This window comes from Nomascus leucogenys, chromosome 18, assembly GCF_006542625.1.
Source record: "Nomascus leucogenys isolate Asia chromosome 18, Asia_NLE_v1, whole genome shotgun sequence".
Classification (NCBI taxonomy): Eukaryota; Metazoa; Chordata; class Mammalia; order Primates; family Hylobatidae; genus Nomascus; species Nomascus leucogenys.
In genome coordinates, this window is record NC_044398.1 from 80,052,729 (window position 1) to 80,070,887 (window position 18,159).

Genomic DNA, 18,159 nt, shown 5'->3' on the forward strand with positions numbered 1-18,159 from the left:
ACATGGTTGCCATTGTGGTGATGTTAAATGATGGCACCTTTGGGAGGTGATTAGGTCATGAGAGCTCTGCCCTCATGGATGGATTAATGCTATCACTGTGGGAGTTTGGCCTTCTTTTCCTCTCTGTCTCACACACTCTTGCCCTCTCTTGCCCTCCCACCTTCTGCTGTTCTATCATGGGATGACTGTCAGATGCCAGTGCCATGCTCTTGGATTTTCTAGCTTCCAGAACTGTGAAAAGTAAATTTCTTTTTAAAATTTTCTTTCTTTCTTTTTTTTTTTTTTTTTGTAGAGGTGAAGTCTTGTTGCTCAGGCTGGTCTTGAACTCCTGGCTTAAGCGATCCTCCCACCTCAGCTTCCCAAAGCGTTGGGATTGTAAGCATGAGCCACTATGCCAGGCCAAATTTCTTTTCTATATAAATTACTCAGTCTTGGGTATTCTATTATAGCAGCAGCAAACAATCTAAGACACTGATTATGGTTTCCATGTCTGGCTTTTTAAGTGTGAGACTTAGAATCCGCCTCAGAAGTGGGATCTTCATGTGTGTTTTCTTTAGGTCTCACATTACTTTTCATTTTTATAATTTAGTGATAGTCTAGTTTGCTGTAGATTGATCTTTGCTCTGGTGCATTGGTTCTCTTTCTTGTTTTAGTATAAGCAACAAGGTGTTTTTGTTTGAATGAATAGTTTATTTCTTCTGAAATAGGCATCATTCATCTAACCACACTTAGTTGCAGTTCCTCAGGCCTTTCTCTTTTCCTTTGTGTTGTATTCTGCCTATTTTCACTTCTTTTTTGAGACATATTTAAAATTATTCTCAGGTTTCCCTTTCTCCCCCCTACCTTACCTCCCTCTTCCTCCCCGCTTGCCTTAGCTTATTATTTTTGAAATGTATCTTGTTGGTTTTCACTGTTTTGACCTTGGTAATTGTCTTGAAGAGCTTAGTTAGGATAGGTACTGCATCCTTTTTCTTTTTTTCTTTCTTTTAAAGACAGGGTCTCATTCTGTTGCCCAGGCTTGAGTGCAGTGGCACAATCACAGCTCACTGCAGCCTTGACCTCTCAGGTTCAAGTGATCCTCCTGCCTCAGCCTCCCAAGTGGTTGGGACTTCAGGTGCATACCACCATGCCTGGCTAATTTTTATTTTTATTTTTATTTTTGTAGAGATGGAATCTCACTGTGCTGCCCAGGCTGGTCTCACACTTCTGGGCCAAGGGGATCTTTCTGCCTTGGCCTCCCAAAGTGCTGGGATTACAGGCGTGAGCTAATGTGGCCTCTCGTTGTTTTATTTGTTTATTTATTTTTTGAGACAGGTCTCATTATGTTGCCCAGGCTGGTCTTGAACTCCTGGGTTCAAGCAATCCTCCTGCCTCAGCCTCCTGAGTAGCTGGGATCACAGGCATGTGCTACCCTGCTTGGATTGTTTTAAAAATGCATTTCAAGGCAGGTGCGGTGGCTCACACCTGTAATCCCAGAGGCCGAGGTGGGTGGATCACGAGGTCAGGAGATCAAGACCATCCTGGCTAACATGGTGAAACCGCGTATCTACTAAAAATACAAAAAATTATCCAGGCGTGGTGGTGCGTGCCTGTAGTCCCAGCTGCTCGGGAGGCTGAGGCAGTAGAATTGCTTGAACCCGGGAGGCGGAGGTCGCAGTGAGCCGAGATCTCGCCACTGCACTCCAGCCTGGGCGACAGAGCGAGACTCTGTCTCAAAAAAAAAAAAAAATGAATTTCAACCTGTGTTGGAGATGGATAGAGCCTAGGAGAAACAAAATCACTGTTTGATTTCTTTGAGGCTCTCTGACAAAAAGATTGAGGAGGAAACAGAACATACTGGGTAAGATTGACTTTTTGTATTCTTTGTGCATTTCAGTCTATCCAGTTGGCATAGGTAAGCATGACTACTATCAAATCAGTGGTATTGATCAGTCAGTATAGTTGATAATGTTCTTAAATTCTTGACAGCTATTGAATTGAGATGTATATTTTGCGGCTTTTATTTTTTAATCGTGCCTCTTCAGGTAGGGGCAGGAAAAATGGGATGTGGGCAGTAGTATCTGCTTTCTACTTTGAATTGAAAAAGAAGTAAGGTGACAGATTAAAAAAATTATTATATTTTTAATGGCTTTTCTGTCAAGCAGTTGGAACTTTTTTCTCCCTCCAAGTTATATTACATTTATCACAGCATTTCTATGAATTGGATAGTATTCTACAATTTTGCAGGGAGGAACTGAGGTCTAGAGTTCACCTAGCTTTTCAGAATTAGATAAAAAACCTCTTAGCTCTCTGTCAGAGACCCTTTCCATGGGGCAGGCTGCTGACCTCCAATATGTAATTTGCTTTTGGTGCAAGGAGACCCAGTCGCTATTTGTTTAGGCGAGACCTGGAGGGTAATGAAATTCAATCTAAAGCTTTTCCAGATGATTACCTCTGTTTTGTAGCATCTCATTTGCTTTTGCTCAGAAATGTTGCCTGTGCCTTCTGTGGAGGGGATGACAAGAATTGTTACTGTCAGGTATGTCTCATCCTCATCCTTCTTGCACGTTCTTACTCTTGATTCAAGTCTTAGAATCACCTCACCTTGCAAGAGTGATCTCTCTCTTTGTTCCTATCACAGAGCAGGCCCACCTCACTGGTGACTGGGTGGACGGTAGCCTCTCGGTGGAGTTCTTTGGAGTTCACCTCTGTCCCGATGCAGATGCAGGTCCCTGTGATGTCTGTCCTGGTACAATGCCTGTGTTGTGCCACATCACAAGCCAAATCTCTGCCTCTGAGTCTGGTCAGGAAAGTTTCTGGTCATGCATCTTATGTCTTTTCAGTGTCCTCATGTAACGTCTTTGTGGTACCACCAGTGAATGCTTTGGGACATGGCGAGTTGTTAATGCTGTTTGGCCCTGGGATCCCTGTGCTTTGTGAGAGGAAGAAGCAGATACAGCTGGGCATGGTGGCTCATGCCTGTACTCCCAGCTTCTTAGGATGCTGAGAGGTAGGAGGATTGCTTGAGCCCAGGAGTGCTACTTAGGCAATATTGGGAGGTCTCATCTCAAAAAAAAATAAAAAAAAAAAGAAAGCAGACACAGTGGCAGAACTCTTGTTCCATTCACTTTGTCACCTTTTGTGAGTAAGTGAATGACTCAGAACTAAATGACAAGGATTATTAGTTGGGCATGGTGGTGCACCTGTAGTCCCAGCTACTCAGAAGGCTGAGGTGGGAGGATCTCTTGAGCCCAGGAAGTCAAGGCTGCAGTGAGCTGTGTTTGTGCCACTGCACTCCAGCCTGGGCAACAGAGTCTCAAAACAAAAAGAGAGAAGAGATTGTATGACATTGCGTGACAGTGACTAATCATTAATTAGTGAGCTCTTTTATCTCTGTTTTTTAATTTAATTTTTATTTCTGTCATCAGAATTTGCTTTTAGCAATATTAAGATTTTGCCTGTTGATTACCAGAGGCTGGGAATGGGAGTAGAGGTTGGGGGAATGTGAGGATGGTTAATGGGTACAAAAAAAAAGAAAGAATGAGTAAGACCTACTATCTGATAGCACAACTGGATGACTGTAGTCAGTGATAATAAGTGCACATTTAAAGTAACTTAAAGTGTGTAATTGGATTGTTTACAACTCAGTGGATAAATGCTTGAGGGGATAGATACCCATTCTTCATGATGTGCTTATCTCACATTGCATGCCTGTATCAAAACATCTCTGGCTGGGTGTGGTGCCTCATGCCTGTAATCCCAGCACTTTGGGAGGTCAAGGTGGGAGGATCGCTTGAGCACAGGAGTTCAGGACCAGCCTGGGCCAAGTTTCTGGTCATGCATCTTATATCCTTTCAGTGTCCTCTTAGTGGAGAATGCCACAGAATTTTCTTTCTAGGGTTTCAGATCACTTGTCCAGTGAGCTTTGTCCAGTGTAGGCTGATGTAACGTCTTTGTTGTACCACAGATGAATGCAACATGGCAAAACGCCATCGCTACTAAAAAAGAAAACAAAAAACAAAACTCAGGTACCCCATAAATATATAGACCTACTATGTACCCCCATAAATTAGAAATAAAAACAAGATTTTGCCTATTAGATACTTGTTTGAGAATTTTGACTCCTTTGTACTTATTTTTTTGACTCTTATTAAAAAAAATTTTTTTTACAACAGCTTTGTTGAGATAAAATTCAAATATCATGTAACTTACCCATTTGATGTGTGCAATTCAATGGCTTTTAGGATATTCACAGAGTTGAATGAATCAATTTTAGAATATTTTCATTCCCCCAGTAGCAGTCACTCCCCATTTCTACCCAGTCCCCTGCAGTCCTAGGCCACCACTATGCTACTTTCTGTCTATAGATTTGCTTGTTCTGGACATTTCATGTAAAGGGAATCATATATGATAAGTAGTCTTTTGTGACTGGCTTCTTTCACTTAACATGATGGTTTCCTGGTCTGGAACTCCTGGCTTCAAGCAGTCTTCTTGCCTCAGCCTCCCGAGTAGCTGGGATTACAGGTGTGTGCTACCCTGCTTGGCTTGTTTTAAAAATGCATTTCAAGGTGGACGTGGTGGCTCATGCCTGTAATCCCAGCACTTTGGGAGGCCGAGGCGGGCGGATCACGAGGTCAGGAGATTGAGACCATCCTGGCTAACGTGGTTTCCATGTCTTGCTCCTGATTTTCCTTCGCTCTCTGGGATGGCACAGAAAGTTGTACATATTTCTGCAGTATGTTTCATAAACTGTTCATGAAAAAAGAAAAAAAAAGTTCTACATATTGTCTGCCATCTCTGGAATAGTTGAACAGGTTAGATAGGTTCTTTGAAGAACAACAATAGAAAAGTACTTCCAAACAAAGTCTGTCTCAAGTCTTCAGATGCACTTCAATTGTAGTCACTTAAGATAGATGTTTTTTGATCTCTGTATTAATTGTCCTATTGTAGCAGAACAAATTGTCCCAAAACTTATGTGGTGTAAAACAAGACACATTGATTATCTCGCAGTTTCTGTGGGTTGGGAGTCTGGGCGCAGTGTAGCTCTGGGTCTCTCACGTGGCTGCAGTCATCTCGGAGCTTGACCAGGAAGGACCCACTTCCTGGCTCACTCCCATGGCTGTTGGCAGGGTCCAGCACTTTGCAGGCCTCAGTTTCTTACGAGCTGCTGGCCAGAGGCCTTCCTCAGTTGCTTGCCATACAGCCTCTTCCTAGAGCATCTCACAGCATGTCACGTGGCTTCATCAAAGCCTGAGAGTGAGAAGACAAGAAAGAGGGCCAGCAAGAGCAAGAGGGCCAGCAGGATGGTAGACAGTTTCTCATGGCCTCACCACAGAGGTGACAATCCATCACTTGCCATATTCTGTTTATTACAAGCGAGTCACTGGAGCCACCACATATTCAAGACGAAGGAACTGCACAGAATGTGAATACCAAGTCATGGGTTTGGGGGGACCATTTTAAAAGCCTGGTTACCAGAATCTCCTGTCCTTTTCTGAGCTTGTGTAGCTAGTGTCAGAGAGGTGGATTGCTGGTTTCCTTGGTTGTTGAGGAACTGTGGAGAAACGTGTCGGAAGTGCCCTTAGCCATATGGTAAAATTCCCGGAAGTAGATATGCTAATAATTTGTCAGCTATTCCCTTGTGAGACTTTTCTAGATCTCTCTTCCATCCTTCTTCCCCTACTCAAATGGTGTCTTAGTCATTTCCAGCTGCTATACCAAATTATCATAGACTACTGGGTGTCTTAAAAAACAGACATTTATTTCTCACAACTCTGGAGGCTGGAAGTCCCCAGAGATAAGTGTACGAGCATGGCCTGGGTCTTGGTCAGGGCCCTGTTCCTGACTATGTTCTCACATGGTGACCAAAGAGATCTCTTGTCTCTTCCTTATAAGGACACTAATCCCATGGGGAGGGGGGGCCCTACCTCATGACTTCATCTCACCAAATTACTCCCCAAAGGCCTCTGCCTCCACATACCATCACACTGGGGAACAGGGCTTCAACAGATGAGTTCCGAGGAGACGCAAACATTCAGTCTGTAGTAGATGGTATAATGGCATTTAGTTTCATTTCTCTCACCTTTGTCTTACTACATTTCTTTCTTCGTTTCTTTTTCTTTTTCTTTTTCTTTTTTTTTTTTTTTGAGACAGAGTTTTGCTCTTGTTGCCCAGGCTGGAGTGCAATGGTGTGATCTCGGCTCACCGCAACCTCTGCCTCCCGGATTCAAGCCATTCTGCCTCAGCCTCCCGAGTAGCTGCAATTACAGGCATGCACCACCATGCCTGGCTAATTTTGTATTTTTAGTAGAGACGGGGTTTCTCCATGTTGGTCAGTTTGGTCTCGAACTCCTGATCTCAGGTGATCCGCCCACCTCAGCCTCCCAAAGTGTTGCGATTACAGGCATGAGCCACCACACCCACCCCCTGCTTTCTTTCTTTTTTTTTTTTGAGACGGAGTCTTGATCTGTCTCCCAGGCTGGAGTGCAGTGGCGTGATCTCACCTCAGTGCAACCTCCGCCTCCCAGGTTAAGTGATTCTCCTGCCTCAGCCTCCTGAGTAGCTGGGTTTACAGGCATGCACCACCACACCCAGTTAATTTTTGTATTTTTAGTAAATACTGGTTTTCACCATGTTGGCCAGGCTGGTCTTGAACTCCTGGCCTCAAGTGATCCACCCACCCCGACCTCCCAAAGTGCTGGGATTACAGGCATGAGCCACTGTGCCCAGCCTGTCTAACTACATCTCAACACAATAATTCCTCTTCCTCTGTTTCCTCCCCGACCTGCCTCCCTCATCTTGGTCTTTGAATTCTTGCTGACAGTTGCTTTCTTTCTCCTCCTTTTGCTCTCTGGTTGTTTTCATGGGACTCTGCCATGCCTGCTTAGTTCTTTAGGTATTATTTTTGAAAACTGTTCCCTTTTCGATTTGACATCATTGTGACTCTTCTGTAAGTTCCTTGACTGTATTTCTTTTTGGATACTGAAATAGTTTGAGCTGAACTCGGTGTTCTGGTACAGAGAACAGGCTGTTAAGGTAAAATTGTGTCCTTTGCTTCCCACAGAAACTTGAAAAAGAAAGCCCATAAAATATTTCAAACATGCAGAAAGTATACAGAATAATAGAACTGAATGCTGGTGTGCTCACTACCTGGGTCTATTAAGCATTAACATTACATTTTATTTTTGCCACAGATCTGAAAAGAATGTACTCATTTAAAAGTTTATTTATCTGTTCAAAATATATTGATGGACATGTTGCTTATTTACATATTTTTGCTATTGTAACAATGCTATGTGAGTGTTTCCCTGTGCTCATAGGTAAGTTTTTGTAGCCATAGATATCTGTAACACAAACTTCTGGGTGATTGATAAGCAAAAATGTAAGTGATAATCACTTCTGTAATATGCTGACAAATAAATGTTGAAGCCACTTTCAATAACATACATGAAAGCTTTAGATGAGGAAGAATGCTTTTTGTGTTGGCCATTTAGATGGAAAAATGCTAACTCATGTTACCTTTCATCTTTTGATTATACCAGTATGGCATGCTGTTTTTCAGGACATGCTGTTTGCATGCCTGTAAGGAAAACTGATGGAATATTGGAATTAGTAGCAAAAATTGCTTTCATATGATAATTTAAAAAATATTCATTATATACTTTGTTTTTCTTTGGTGATATCGTTCAATCCTATTTAGGAGTCATCAGCCAAACCTATATTTATTATTCTTTGTACCATACTAATTTCTGAGCAAGATTTTTTTAAAGCTTTTTATTATGGAAAATTTTAAACACACGAAACTAGAGAAGATAGTACTGTGAACCCTATGTACACATCACCCAGCTTCAATACAATCGACTTTTCTTTTGAGGAAGGTTTTAAACTGCAATCTTAACATTAGTTTTATATTTAGAAAGTATTACATCCAGTGTAACACAAAATATTAATAACATCCATTCGAAGAGTTATTTTAGTATTCCTGTGAGGTAAGTGGCAATTGTTTAGGGACTTATTATTATTATTATTAGGGATAAAAGTTGTCCTTTTAATACAGTTTTGCAAAATTATAGGTATATTGTGGGTTTCTTCTCTCCATTAGTTTTTCAGGCCAGTAGTCTATCAGGCCAGTCTTCTCTCTGACAGGGAGATTGTCCATAAGTTTTGTAAAAGTGAGATATAAGCCCTTCAAAATGTTTTGATACAAGAAGTCAGAAAACTATTTCAAACATTTAGAGGACTTTGTTTTCAAAATGATGTTCAGGGACCAACCAGTAACGTCCCCTGGTCACTGCAGTGTTTGTGGGATTCTGGATCAAACACTATAGAAGTCACTGCATGAGCTGCATCTCATGTGTTTGTCGTGTGCTTGGATTCCAGATCGCAGTGGTCATGGGCTCCTGCACCGCAGGAGGAGCCTATGTGCCTGCCATGGCTGATGAAAACATCATCGTACGCAAGCAGGGTACCATTTTCTTGGCAGGACCCCCCTTGGTAAGAAATAAGAACGTTGGTTGATGGAAATTAAATATATGTAACATAAAATACACCATTTAAACTTTTTTTAATGTTTTAAAAAATATTGTGATAAAATATGCATAACATAAAACTTGCTGTTGTAACCATTTTTCAGTACAGCTTGGTGACGTTTAGTATGTTCATATTGTTGTGCAACCATCACTACTATCTATCTTGAGAACATTTTCATCCTCCCCAACTGGAATTCTCCCTATTTCCGTCACCTCTGCCACCTCGGCACCACCATTCTACTTTCTGGCCTTATGAATTTGACTATTCTAGGTACCTCACATGTAAGTGGAACCGTATAATATCTGTCCGTTTGTGATTGACGTATTTCACTTAGCAAAACGTCTTCGTGGTTCTTCTATATTGTAGCAGATGTCAGAGTGCCCTTCATTGTTAGGGCTGAATAATGTTCCATTGTATGTATACACTGTATTTTGTTTATTCATTCATCCATCAATCGATATTTGGGTTGCGTCCACTCTCAGGCTATTATGAATAATGCTGCTATGAACATGGGTGTACAAATCTCTATTCAAGTTCCTGCTTTCATTTCTTTTGGGTATATACCTGGAAGTGAAATTGTTGGATCATATGGAATTCTATGTTTACTTTCTGAGGAATCACTTCATTCCTTTTTATGGCTGAATAATATTCCACTGCATGGAAATGCTGTGTTCTGTCTATCCATTCATCAGTTGATGGGCATTTAGGTTGCTTCTGCTTTTGGGTATTATGAATAACGGTGTTTTGAATGTATAGGTTTTTGCATGGAAATGTTTTTATTTCTATTGGATATGTACCTATGAGTAGAATTGCCAGATCATATGGTAGCTGTGTTTAACATTTTGAAAAACTTACAATCTATCCAATACATGTTTTACATTTCTACCAGCAGCATTTGAGGGTTCTCATTGTTCCACATTCTTGTCAACACTTGTAATTGTGTGTTTGTCTGATGACAGCCATCTTTGTGGGTGTGAGGTAGTACTACATTTTGGTTTTGATTTGCATTTCCCTAGTGACTAGTGATGTTGAGGCATTTAAAAAAAATTTTTTTTTTTTTTATTGAGACAGAGTCTCACACTGTTGCCCAGGCTGGAGTGCAGTGGTGTGATCTTGGCTCACTGCAACCTCCACCTCCCAGGTTCAAGTGATTCTCCTGCCTCAGCCTCCCAAGTAGCTGGGATTACAGGTGCATGCCACCACTCCCAGCTAACTTTTGTATTTTTAGTAGAGACAGGGTTTCACCATGTTGGCCAGGCTGGTCTTGAACTCCTGACCTCAGGTGGTATGCCTGCCTCAGCCCCCCAAAGTGCTGGGATTACAGGCATGAGCCACTGCGCCTGGCCAAGACATCTTTTCATGTGCCTATTGGCCATTTGTATGTCTTCCTTGGAGACATGTCTATTCAGATTCTTTGCTCATTTTTAAATTGGGCTATTTGTCTTTTTATTTAGTTGTAAGAATTCTATATGTGTTCTGAATACAAGTCCCTTATTAGATTTGCAAATATTTTTGCTCATTCTGTGGGTTGTCTTTTTTACTTTCTTAGTGATGTCTTCCTTTGAAGCACAAAAGTTTTAAATTTTGATCACATCCAGTTTATGCATTTTTTCCTTTGGTTTCTTGTGCTTTTGGTGTCTTATCCAAGAAGCCTTTGTCTAACCCAAGGTCATGAAGATTTACTCCTCTGTTTTCTTCTGAGAGTTTTATAATTTTAGCCCTTGCATTTGGGTCTGTGATCCATTTTGAGTTAGTTTTTGGGTGTGGGATAAGGAAGGGCTCCAGCATTGCTCTGTATGTGGATATGCAGTTGTTCCAGTATCATTAGTTGAAAGGACTCTCCTTTCCCCATTGAATGGTCTTGGCAGAAGAAAACTTTTACTTATTTTTTCTTTTACCTCAGCTATACAATTGTTTGACTCAAGGTCAATAACAAGTTAATAAGCTGTTAAAGAGAAAGCAGCAAGGTTCCTACAGTGTATTAACTTTTGTGTAAAATGGAGGGAAATATACATTTGTATGCTTGTATATGCATAAAGAAGTTCTAGAAAAGATACAAAAATACTGCTTAAAATGTAGAGGAGAGGATACAGGGTGGAAGAAAGACCTTTGATATTTTTGAGCCTGAGGCTGGGTACGGTTGCTCATGCCTGTAATCCCAGAGCTTTGGGAGGCCAAGGTGGGTGGATCACTTGAGGTCAGGAACTCTAGACCAGCCTGGCCAACATAGTGAAACCCCGTGTCTCCTGAAAATACAGAAATTAGCCAGGCATGGTGGTGCGCACCTGTAATCCCAGTTATTCTGGAGGCTGAGGCAGGGGAATTGCTTTACCGGGAGGTGGAGGTTGCAGTGAGTTGAGATTGTGCTACAGCACTCCAGCCTGGGCAACAGAGCGAGACTCCTTCTCAAAAAAAAAAAAAAAAAAAAAAAAAAAGAAGAAACAGAGAAGGACAAATATATGATTTTACTTCTATGAAATATTGAGAACAGGCAAATTCATAGAGGCAGAAACTAGATTTAGTGGTTGCCAGGGACTAGGAGGAGGGTGGAATGGGAGTGACCGCTAATGAGGATGGGGTTTCTTCTGGGAGTGATGAAATTTTCTGGAATTGGGTAGTGGTGATGGTTGCACACTTTGTGAATGTACTAAAAGCCACTGAATTGTATGCTTTAAATTAGTGAATTTTATGATATGTGAATTCTATTCCAAAAAGTTTGTTGCTTCAAAAATTTGTGCAAGAATCATCTTTGGTTATGGAATACTAATGCAAATTCATTAGAAAGAATGTGTTAAATAGAGCTTATGTTTTGACGTAAAATAAGTATATTTCCCAAAAGACAGTGTTAATTTTTAATAACTTTTACTGAAGATCAGGTAGGCCTGAAGGGCTGCCATTTCAAATGTAAAAGTCTTAAGGTGTTATTTTAAAAGCCTACAGCCATTATTATTATTATTATTACTATTATTATTTTAATTTATCTCTTGTATGTGATAGCTACCATTTGTTAATGAGAGGAAAATGCACTCAAAATTTACCTTTGTATAGTAAAAGGTACAAACTTTCATGGGCCATTCTTGTTTATTTTTTGACTAGAAAATGAGTAAAGATATGACTACAATTTGAAAACATTTTTTTGGAAATATAGGCAGATCATAATAGCGGTATAACGCGAAGGGTTTTAGAGAGAAGATTTTGTCTAAGGGTCAGTAGTTACAATGTCCATTCAGTTAACTTGTACATTATAAAGAAGCCACTTGGCAGCCAGGGAAGCCTGAAGTTCTGTTGGAGAACTGGACCCCATTCAGCAATCCACCTTTGAAAGACCACGTTCACAGGGAGAAGAAGGCAGTAGCAGCAGCCTCATCCTTTAGAGAATTCTAAATTCTGACGCACGTTTGACTGAATGTTGAGAATGGGCTTTGAAGGGTTTGCATGTAGTGTGGGGTGTAGTTGCTGTAGCTTTTAGTAGCTTAGAGTGGTTGAAAAAAACAGTAAGACAAGTTTTTGAAGGAGCTTTTTGTTCTCCTGTCTTTTGTTTATCTTTTGAACTTGTCATTTAGTCAAATGAGCTGTTTTAATTTTCTCTTTGATTTCTATAATCTTTGCACCTATCACACTATCAAACGTTGTGATTGTTCAATAAATATTAACTGATGACAAATTCTGATTTTTTTTGGTTGATATTAGTCAGATCCCTGAAAATAAATATAATTTATCTGTTGTTTATTCCTTTTTGCAACTTTAAATATCCAGACAACTTTTATAATTTGTTATTGTCTGGACTGAATGTTATTTTACACTAAATGTTTTGGAAGGAAAAGAACCAAGAATTTAGTTCTGGGGGTGGAATAATTGGAGGTGAAATTTTTAACTAACTCTCTTTGCAGAAAGATAATTTTATTTAAGACAAAGCTTTTGATGCAGAGAGTAATAAGTTGTTTCTATGCTGTATTTTCTTTTCTTTTTTCTTTTTGTTTCAGGGCTCCCCTCAAGAAAGACTTTTTCTTTACCTCCAACCTCTCTGTGCTATATTTTAGATTAATGTTCATTATTCTAATAAAAGCCTTTCTTATTTGAGTTGATTAATTTGTTTCTTTTTGTTCAAAGAAGTAGGAATCAATAAATAATTCCTTAGGGGTTGGATTGGCTTTTAGCCTTAAATTATTTTTCTTTCTTTTTCCTGGTAGAATTTCTCTGGCTATAATTAAGTTATTCTTAATTTATTACTGGGGTTTGTTTCTTTTTGGCCACATTCTGCTAGATCTTAGGTTTAGGTAATCTTGGAGATTTTTTTCCTACCTCTCTTTCCTGTGCAGTTTGTGATAGTAAATGGAATTTTTCAGCATGTTATTGAGTGTTCAAAGATGAATAAATCACAGTTCCTGCCATCAAGTAATTCACAGCGTAGAGGAGATGATAGACATACATTCACATTACTGAACTACATTCTGACACATGCCGTGTTGGAGGTGTAAGTGAATGCCCTTGGACCGTGGATAGGCAGGCAGTCCTCTATTAATACCATGGAGAAGGCCTGGGTGGGTCAGGAAAGCTGTGTAGAGGAGGTAACTTGAGGTGGGACTTGAAGGGTAAGTGGGAATTCGTCAGGTAGGTGAGAAGAAGAGATCCCAGGCAGTGGGAGGAACACACACACAGACACAAAGGCTTGACCATGTGTGTCAGGGCAGCATGACGTAGGGAAAGAGGATGGCCTTTCAGGTCTTTCAAGCTGGAAACGTGTGGGCTCGAATTAGACTCCATTGCTTGCTATGGACTGTAAGCAAGTTCTTTGTGACTCTGGGCTTAGATTTTTCACCTGTAGAGATAATAGTCCCCAGGTTTCCTAGGTGCATGAATGAGAAAGCACAGTGTTCTTTAGTTCTGTGTAAGAAAAAGTGTAGGTATAGTCAGGTGAGGAGATGTGCATGTTGGGGAAGCATTTTTATATCTCTGATGGACTGGTTTCACTGATGATTTTTATCCTTGTTGTAGGTTAAAGCGGCAACTGGGGAAGAAGTATCCGCTGAGGAGCTTGGAGGTGCTGATCTTCATTGCAGGTGAAACAGAAATGGTTGTTTCTTTCCAGGATTGAGTGTCATTTTGTTTGTTTAAAAGAAGTTTTACGTATTTGTTTCTGGTGCTAAACTTGCCAGGCCACACCACAGTTTATTTGTTCTTGAACTGCTGGTTTAATGCTCAATTCTTTGAACTGTAGAGTTGCATTTCCAAGCTAGAGCATCAGCCAAGAAGGACTGGAGAGACAGGTTTCTTATTTATTTGACAAACATTCATTGGGCACCTGTTATGTAGCAGGCACTGTTCTGGGTGCCTGAGATAAGAGGTAGATACTATCTTTGACCTCAAGGACCTTATATTCTAGTCAGGGAGGTGGGCAATCGCAAGTAATTGCACAAAATTATGTAAATGTGGCTGATATGTGATAAGGCTTACAAAGGAGAAGAGGGAGAGCATAGAGGAGGTGGGTCTACCCCGGGGTCTGCAGGTAAATGTTTAGTAACTGGTTCTCTGGGGAGGAAAAAAAGCCCCGATTTGTGGCATTTGCCAGTTTCTGTGTTATGAGTGATCCCACCATGGCTGATTTCAAGCTGCCAACATGATGCCTCTATGTGGAATCAAACATAGGTGCACGTAGTTGGCTCTTGTGAGTTAGGTGTGAGCTGGCTTTGTCACATCGTTGGCCTGACCATGTTAGGTTAGAGTGCAGGGGTAAGAAGACCCTCTACCTCCTAGAATGTTGTCAGAAGTCAATGAGATACCATACATGTGGACTGCTTTAGAATGAAACTATACCTGCCTTTGATAAGTTAGCTATAAATGTTGATTGCCATTATGATTATTTTCTTGTTTGTCATCATAGTTACTCAATAAAGGTTTTAGACTTTTTTTTTTTTAGGAGTAATTGGGAAACAATCGAGGAGGGGTTTTTTTTTCAGTTATATACATATATATATATATATATATATATATATATATATATATTATTTTTTTTTTGTAGAAACAGGTGTCTCACTGTATTGTTCAGGTTGGTTTAAAACTCCTTGCCTCAAGCAGTCTTCCTGCCTTGCCCTTCCAAAGTGCTGGGATTATAGGAGTGAGCTATGCGCCTGGACTAAATTTTTAAGCAGTTTGACTATTTAAAAAAAGTAAAGCTGTAGGCAATATATTAGGTTAAGGGTGTAGATTCTGGAATTTAACTTCTGTTTGCCTCCCCTATTACCCTTGGGACTTAGACAAACTGCTTACCCTCCCTGAGTCTCATTTCCTCATAGATAAAGTGAAAATTGTGAATAGTGCCTGCCTCATAATACAGCATCTACTACATATAACAGTAATAACTCCATTATTGTTATTCATAATATTCATAATAACCTCTTTAAAATTGTGAGGAAATGATTGGGGGTGATGAATTTTTTTTTTGGAAAGTACCATGAAATTTATTAGTCACAAGTGGCTCTGTGTTCTCTCAAATGCATCTTTATACCTTTCTTAAGTCATCCTTAAGAGCTAATTTGACACAAAGACTTATATATACAATGTCTCATTAAAGGTTTTCCTTTCCTGCTGTTTTGGTAAATACTAGACAGTTTCCATAAAAAAGCATTTTATTTTAAATATTTACTGATTTAGAAGCTGTTCCTTCTGCTTCTATTTGACTTCTGACAGTGTAGTTAGAAGTCAGCATTTATAACTGGTATTATGTGTGAAGCATTTAAAAGATATGGTCAGTCATAACATGACAAAATGTTGTATTAAATTAAAGAAACTGAAAAAGATCTACCATTTGCGAGGCATCTGTGGGCTATGAAAAGGAGTAAACATGGTCTCTGCTTTTACTTACGAACTCCCAGTCCTAAAGTAGAGTGTCATGAAATCACTGAGAGCCTAGCTCTAAGATATGTCTCCCAAGGAGTTTGGTGTTTTCCCAGGCAAGCCATAAAAATTTAGATTGCAGCAGCTTAGTCCTTACTTATAAAATGAACAAATCCTATTTTTTTCAGGTATGTATTTTTGCCTGACTTTACAGATTTTTAAATACTTTATTAGAAAGTCATAGTTTATCTACATCTGAAATAACAGGCCATCTAATTGGGACGGACCAATAACCAGAGCAAGCCCGTACTTCATTCACTGCACTTGAAATTGAACAGGAATGTCCATGGCCCCTGCCTCAGAACCGTTTTACCAGTTCCAATTTTTATGCATAATCCAAGGGCCAATGTATTCAAGCTTTTTCATTTGTTGCCTGTGATGGCTTACTGTCAGTGTAACTTTGTAGGGAGGTGGCTCAGAGTTCTCTCAGAAATGAGAGGCCAAAGTTGGCATCTCCATTAGGAGCTCAGTTATGTATACAGTTTATGCTGTAACCAACTATATCATGAAAGCGTGCCATCTGTGGTTGGCCTTCATCACATGCAATTCTGCTTAAGGTACAGGGGATGAGTACTTAATAGAATAGCCTTTGTCAGCAAGGCCCCTTGGTCTAGCAAAGGAAGGTTAAGGTTAGAAAATAGAAGGCATGGGTTCTTATGCAGCTACTTGTGGTCTTAGGTGAAGGTACTTAACTTATGTGTACTTCAGCTTTTCCTGTTTGTAAAACAAAGGGAATACAGTTTTGCCAGGGTTCTTAAAAGGACTACTTAAGATGACATTTATTAAAGATGACAAATTTTTTAAATGTTTTAGAAGTAAAAGTGCTGTCATCTTTAGATGAGAGAAGATACTTGGGACTTGAAATATTTAATTATTTTCCTTTCCCCTGTTCTGACGAGTTTAGTTTGCTTACTCTGTAGAAAGTCTGGAGTAAGTGACCACTATGCTTTGGATGATCATCATGCCCTTCACTTAACTAGGAAGGTTGTGAGGAATCTAAATTATCAGAAGAAATTGGATGTGAGTATGATATGTTCTTATATCTTTTATTTTCCTGAAATGCATTTTGACTCACTACACCTTGAAATCATGTCTTTAAACAGGTTAACATAATCTATATTTCTGCAGGTCACCATTGAACCTTCTGAAGAGCCTTTATTTCCTGCTGATGAATTGTATGGAATAGTTGGTGCTAACCTTAAGAGGAACTTTGATGTCCGAGAGGTATGTGAAAGTGGAACTGTGAGCTTTTTAAGCAGCTGTGAGTCTCTTTGTATGTGTATCTATTTTCAAAGCTAAAGTTTGTTAAGATATGTTCATGCCTAGAAATAGATGTGGATCTCAGTAAGGAGTGACGTGTGGCAACGATACCTTTCCATACTGTAGATATCATTGGTACAGAGTAAATACTAAAAGAGGGGAGTGGGGGACCTCAATGATTGGAAAGTTTTCATTGCGCAAAAAGTGTGATTTGGTCATAAGTAAGACTCCATGTCCTGTGCACATTATGAATGATGTAAGGCAGCTTAACAATTGTCAGCTATTTCTTTTCGTTGTTCTTATTTTGGGAAATGGATGAAATGTCAGTAAGTTGTTGGAAGAAAAAACATACCCTTTTAGATCAATATGACATTTGCAATGATTAGACCTGATTACAGTTGAAAATGTTGCTATGGTTACACATTGTTGACATAGTGTTCTGTAATTTAGATGGATAACTTTTAGGGTTTAGAGCATATAGTCTTTTATTTTGTTCAGTACCCATAGCTGGCAGAGTAGTTTTTAAATTAGGAAATTATCTTAATATCAAATTCTGTGCTGGAAGTTTTAATATTTCAAATTATATTTCCCCCTTGACTATAAAATATTATATATTAGTTGTGAAAAATATAGAAAATACAGAAAAGAAAAAAATTAAATTGCATATAATTCCACCCTCTAGAGAAGGTGGCTAATATTTGGATGTTTTAGCTTAATGTGTATATACGCACATTTTTATGTAGTTGAGTTAGTGCATATGTATATTTTTTTATTTTACTTTTTCTAGTTTAAATTATAAACATTTCCCTATGTCTTTAGAAATTCTTCATGAAATATTTTCTACGGCTAGATCTTAATTCCTATAATAGTACTTGGCAACATGGTAAGTAATCAGTAACGATTTTCTGAATGCATTGATGGGTGTAACGTTCTGTTGTATGGATTTATTTAGGCAATACCCCAGCATTGCTAGTGGGTCTTAAATCCTGGATTTTATTGAGCTTCAAGTGATACGTCACTTTAGCAAACATGACTTAGTTAATTGTAAATTTTTAAATTAGGTTTTTAGTTTGACTTTTAATTATAAGCACAGAAAAAAATGGCACTTAAATTCTGACATACTTGAAAAATGTGTTGGGCCAGGCGCAGTGGTTCATGCCTGTAATTCCAGCACTTTGGGAGGTGGAGGCAGGCAGATCCCTTGAGTCCAGGAGTTGGAGATCAGCTGGCTAACATAGTGAAACCCCATCTCTACTAAACATACAAAAATTAGCCGGGCGTGGTGGCACATGCCTGTAATCCCAGCTACCTGGGAGGCCGAAACAAGAGAATCGCTTGAACCTGGGAGCAAAGGTTACAGTGAGCCGAGATTGCACCACTGCACTCCAGCCTGGGTGACAGAGTGAGACTCTGTCTCAAATAAATAAATAAATAAAAGAGAAAAATGAGTTCCAGGTATCCAAGTTCTCTGGTTGGCTGAGAATTCACCCTTTTTCG

The 18,159-nt window shown here is 39.5% G+C and overlaps 1 protein-coding gene across 4 annotated transcripts in view; it reads left to right on the plus strand.

Moving 5' to 3' along the window:
- Positions 1–18,159, plus strand: part of MCCC2 (methylcrotonoyl-CoA carboxylase 2) — a 67,569-nt gene that overhangs the window by 25,484 nt on the left and 23,926 nt on the right. For all 4 annotated transcript variants that reach the window (XR_004026733.1, XM_030798376.1, XM_030798377.1 and 1 more), the window contains 4 exons: positions 8,359–8,472; positions 13,504–13,568; positions 16,323–16,422; positions 16,531–16,626. Coding sequence is in view for 3 of the 4 variants with exons in the window: in XM_030798376.1 (XP_030654236.1) it covers positions 8,359–8,472; positions 13,504–13,568; positions 16,323–16,422; positions 16,531–16,626 (375 nt within the window). In the remaining variant the exon portion in view is untranslated. The remainder of the gene's footprint in view (positions 1–8,358; positions 8,473–13,503; positions 13,569–16,322; positions 16,423–16,530; positions 16,627–18,159) is intronic.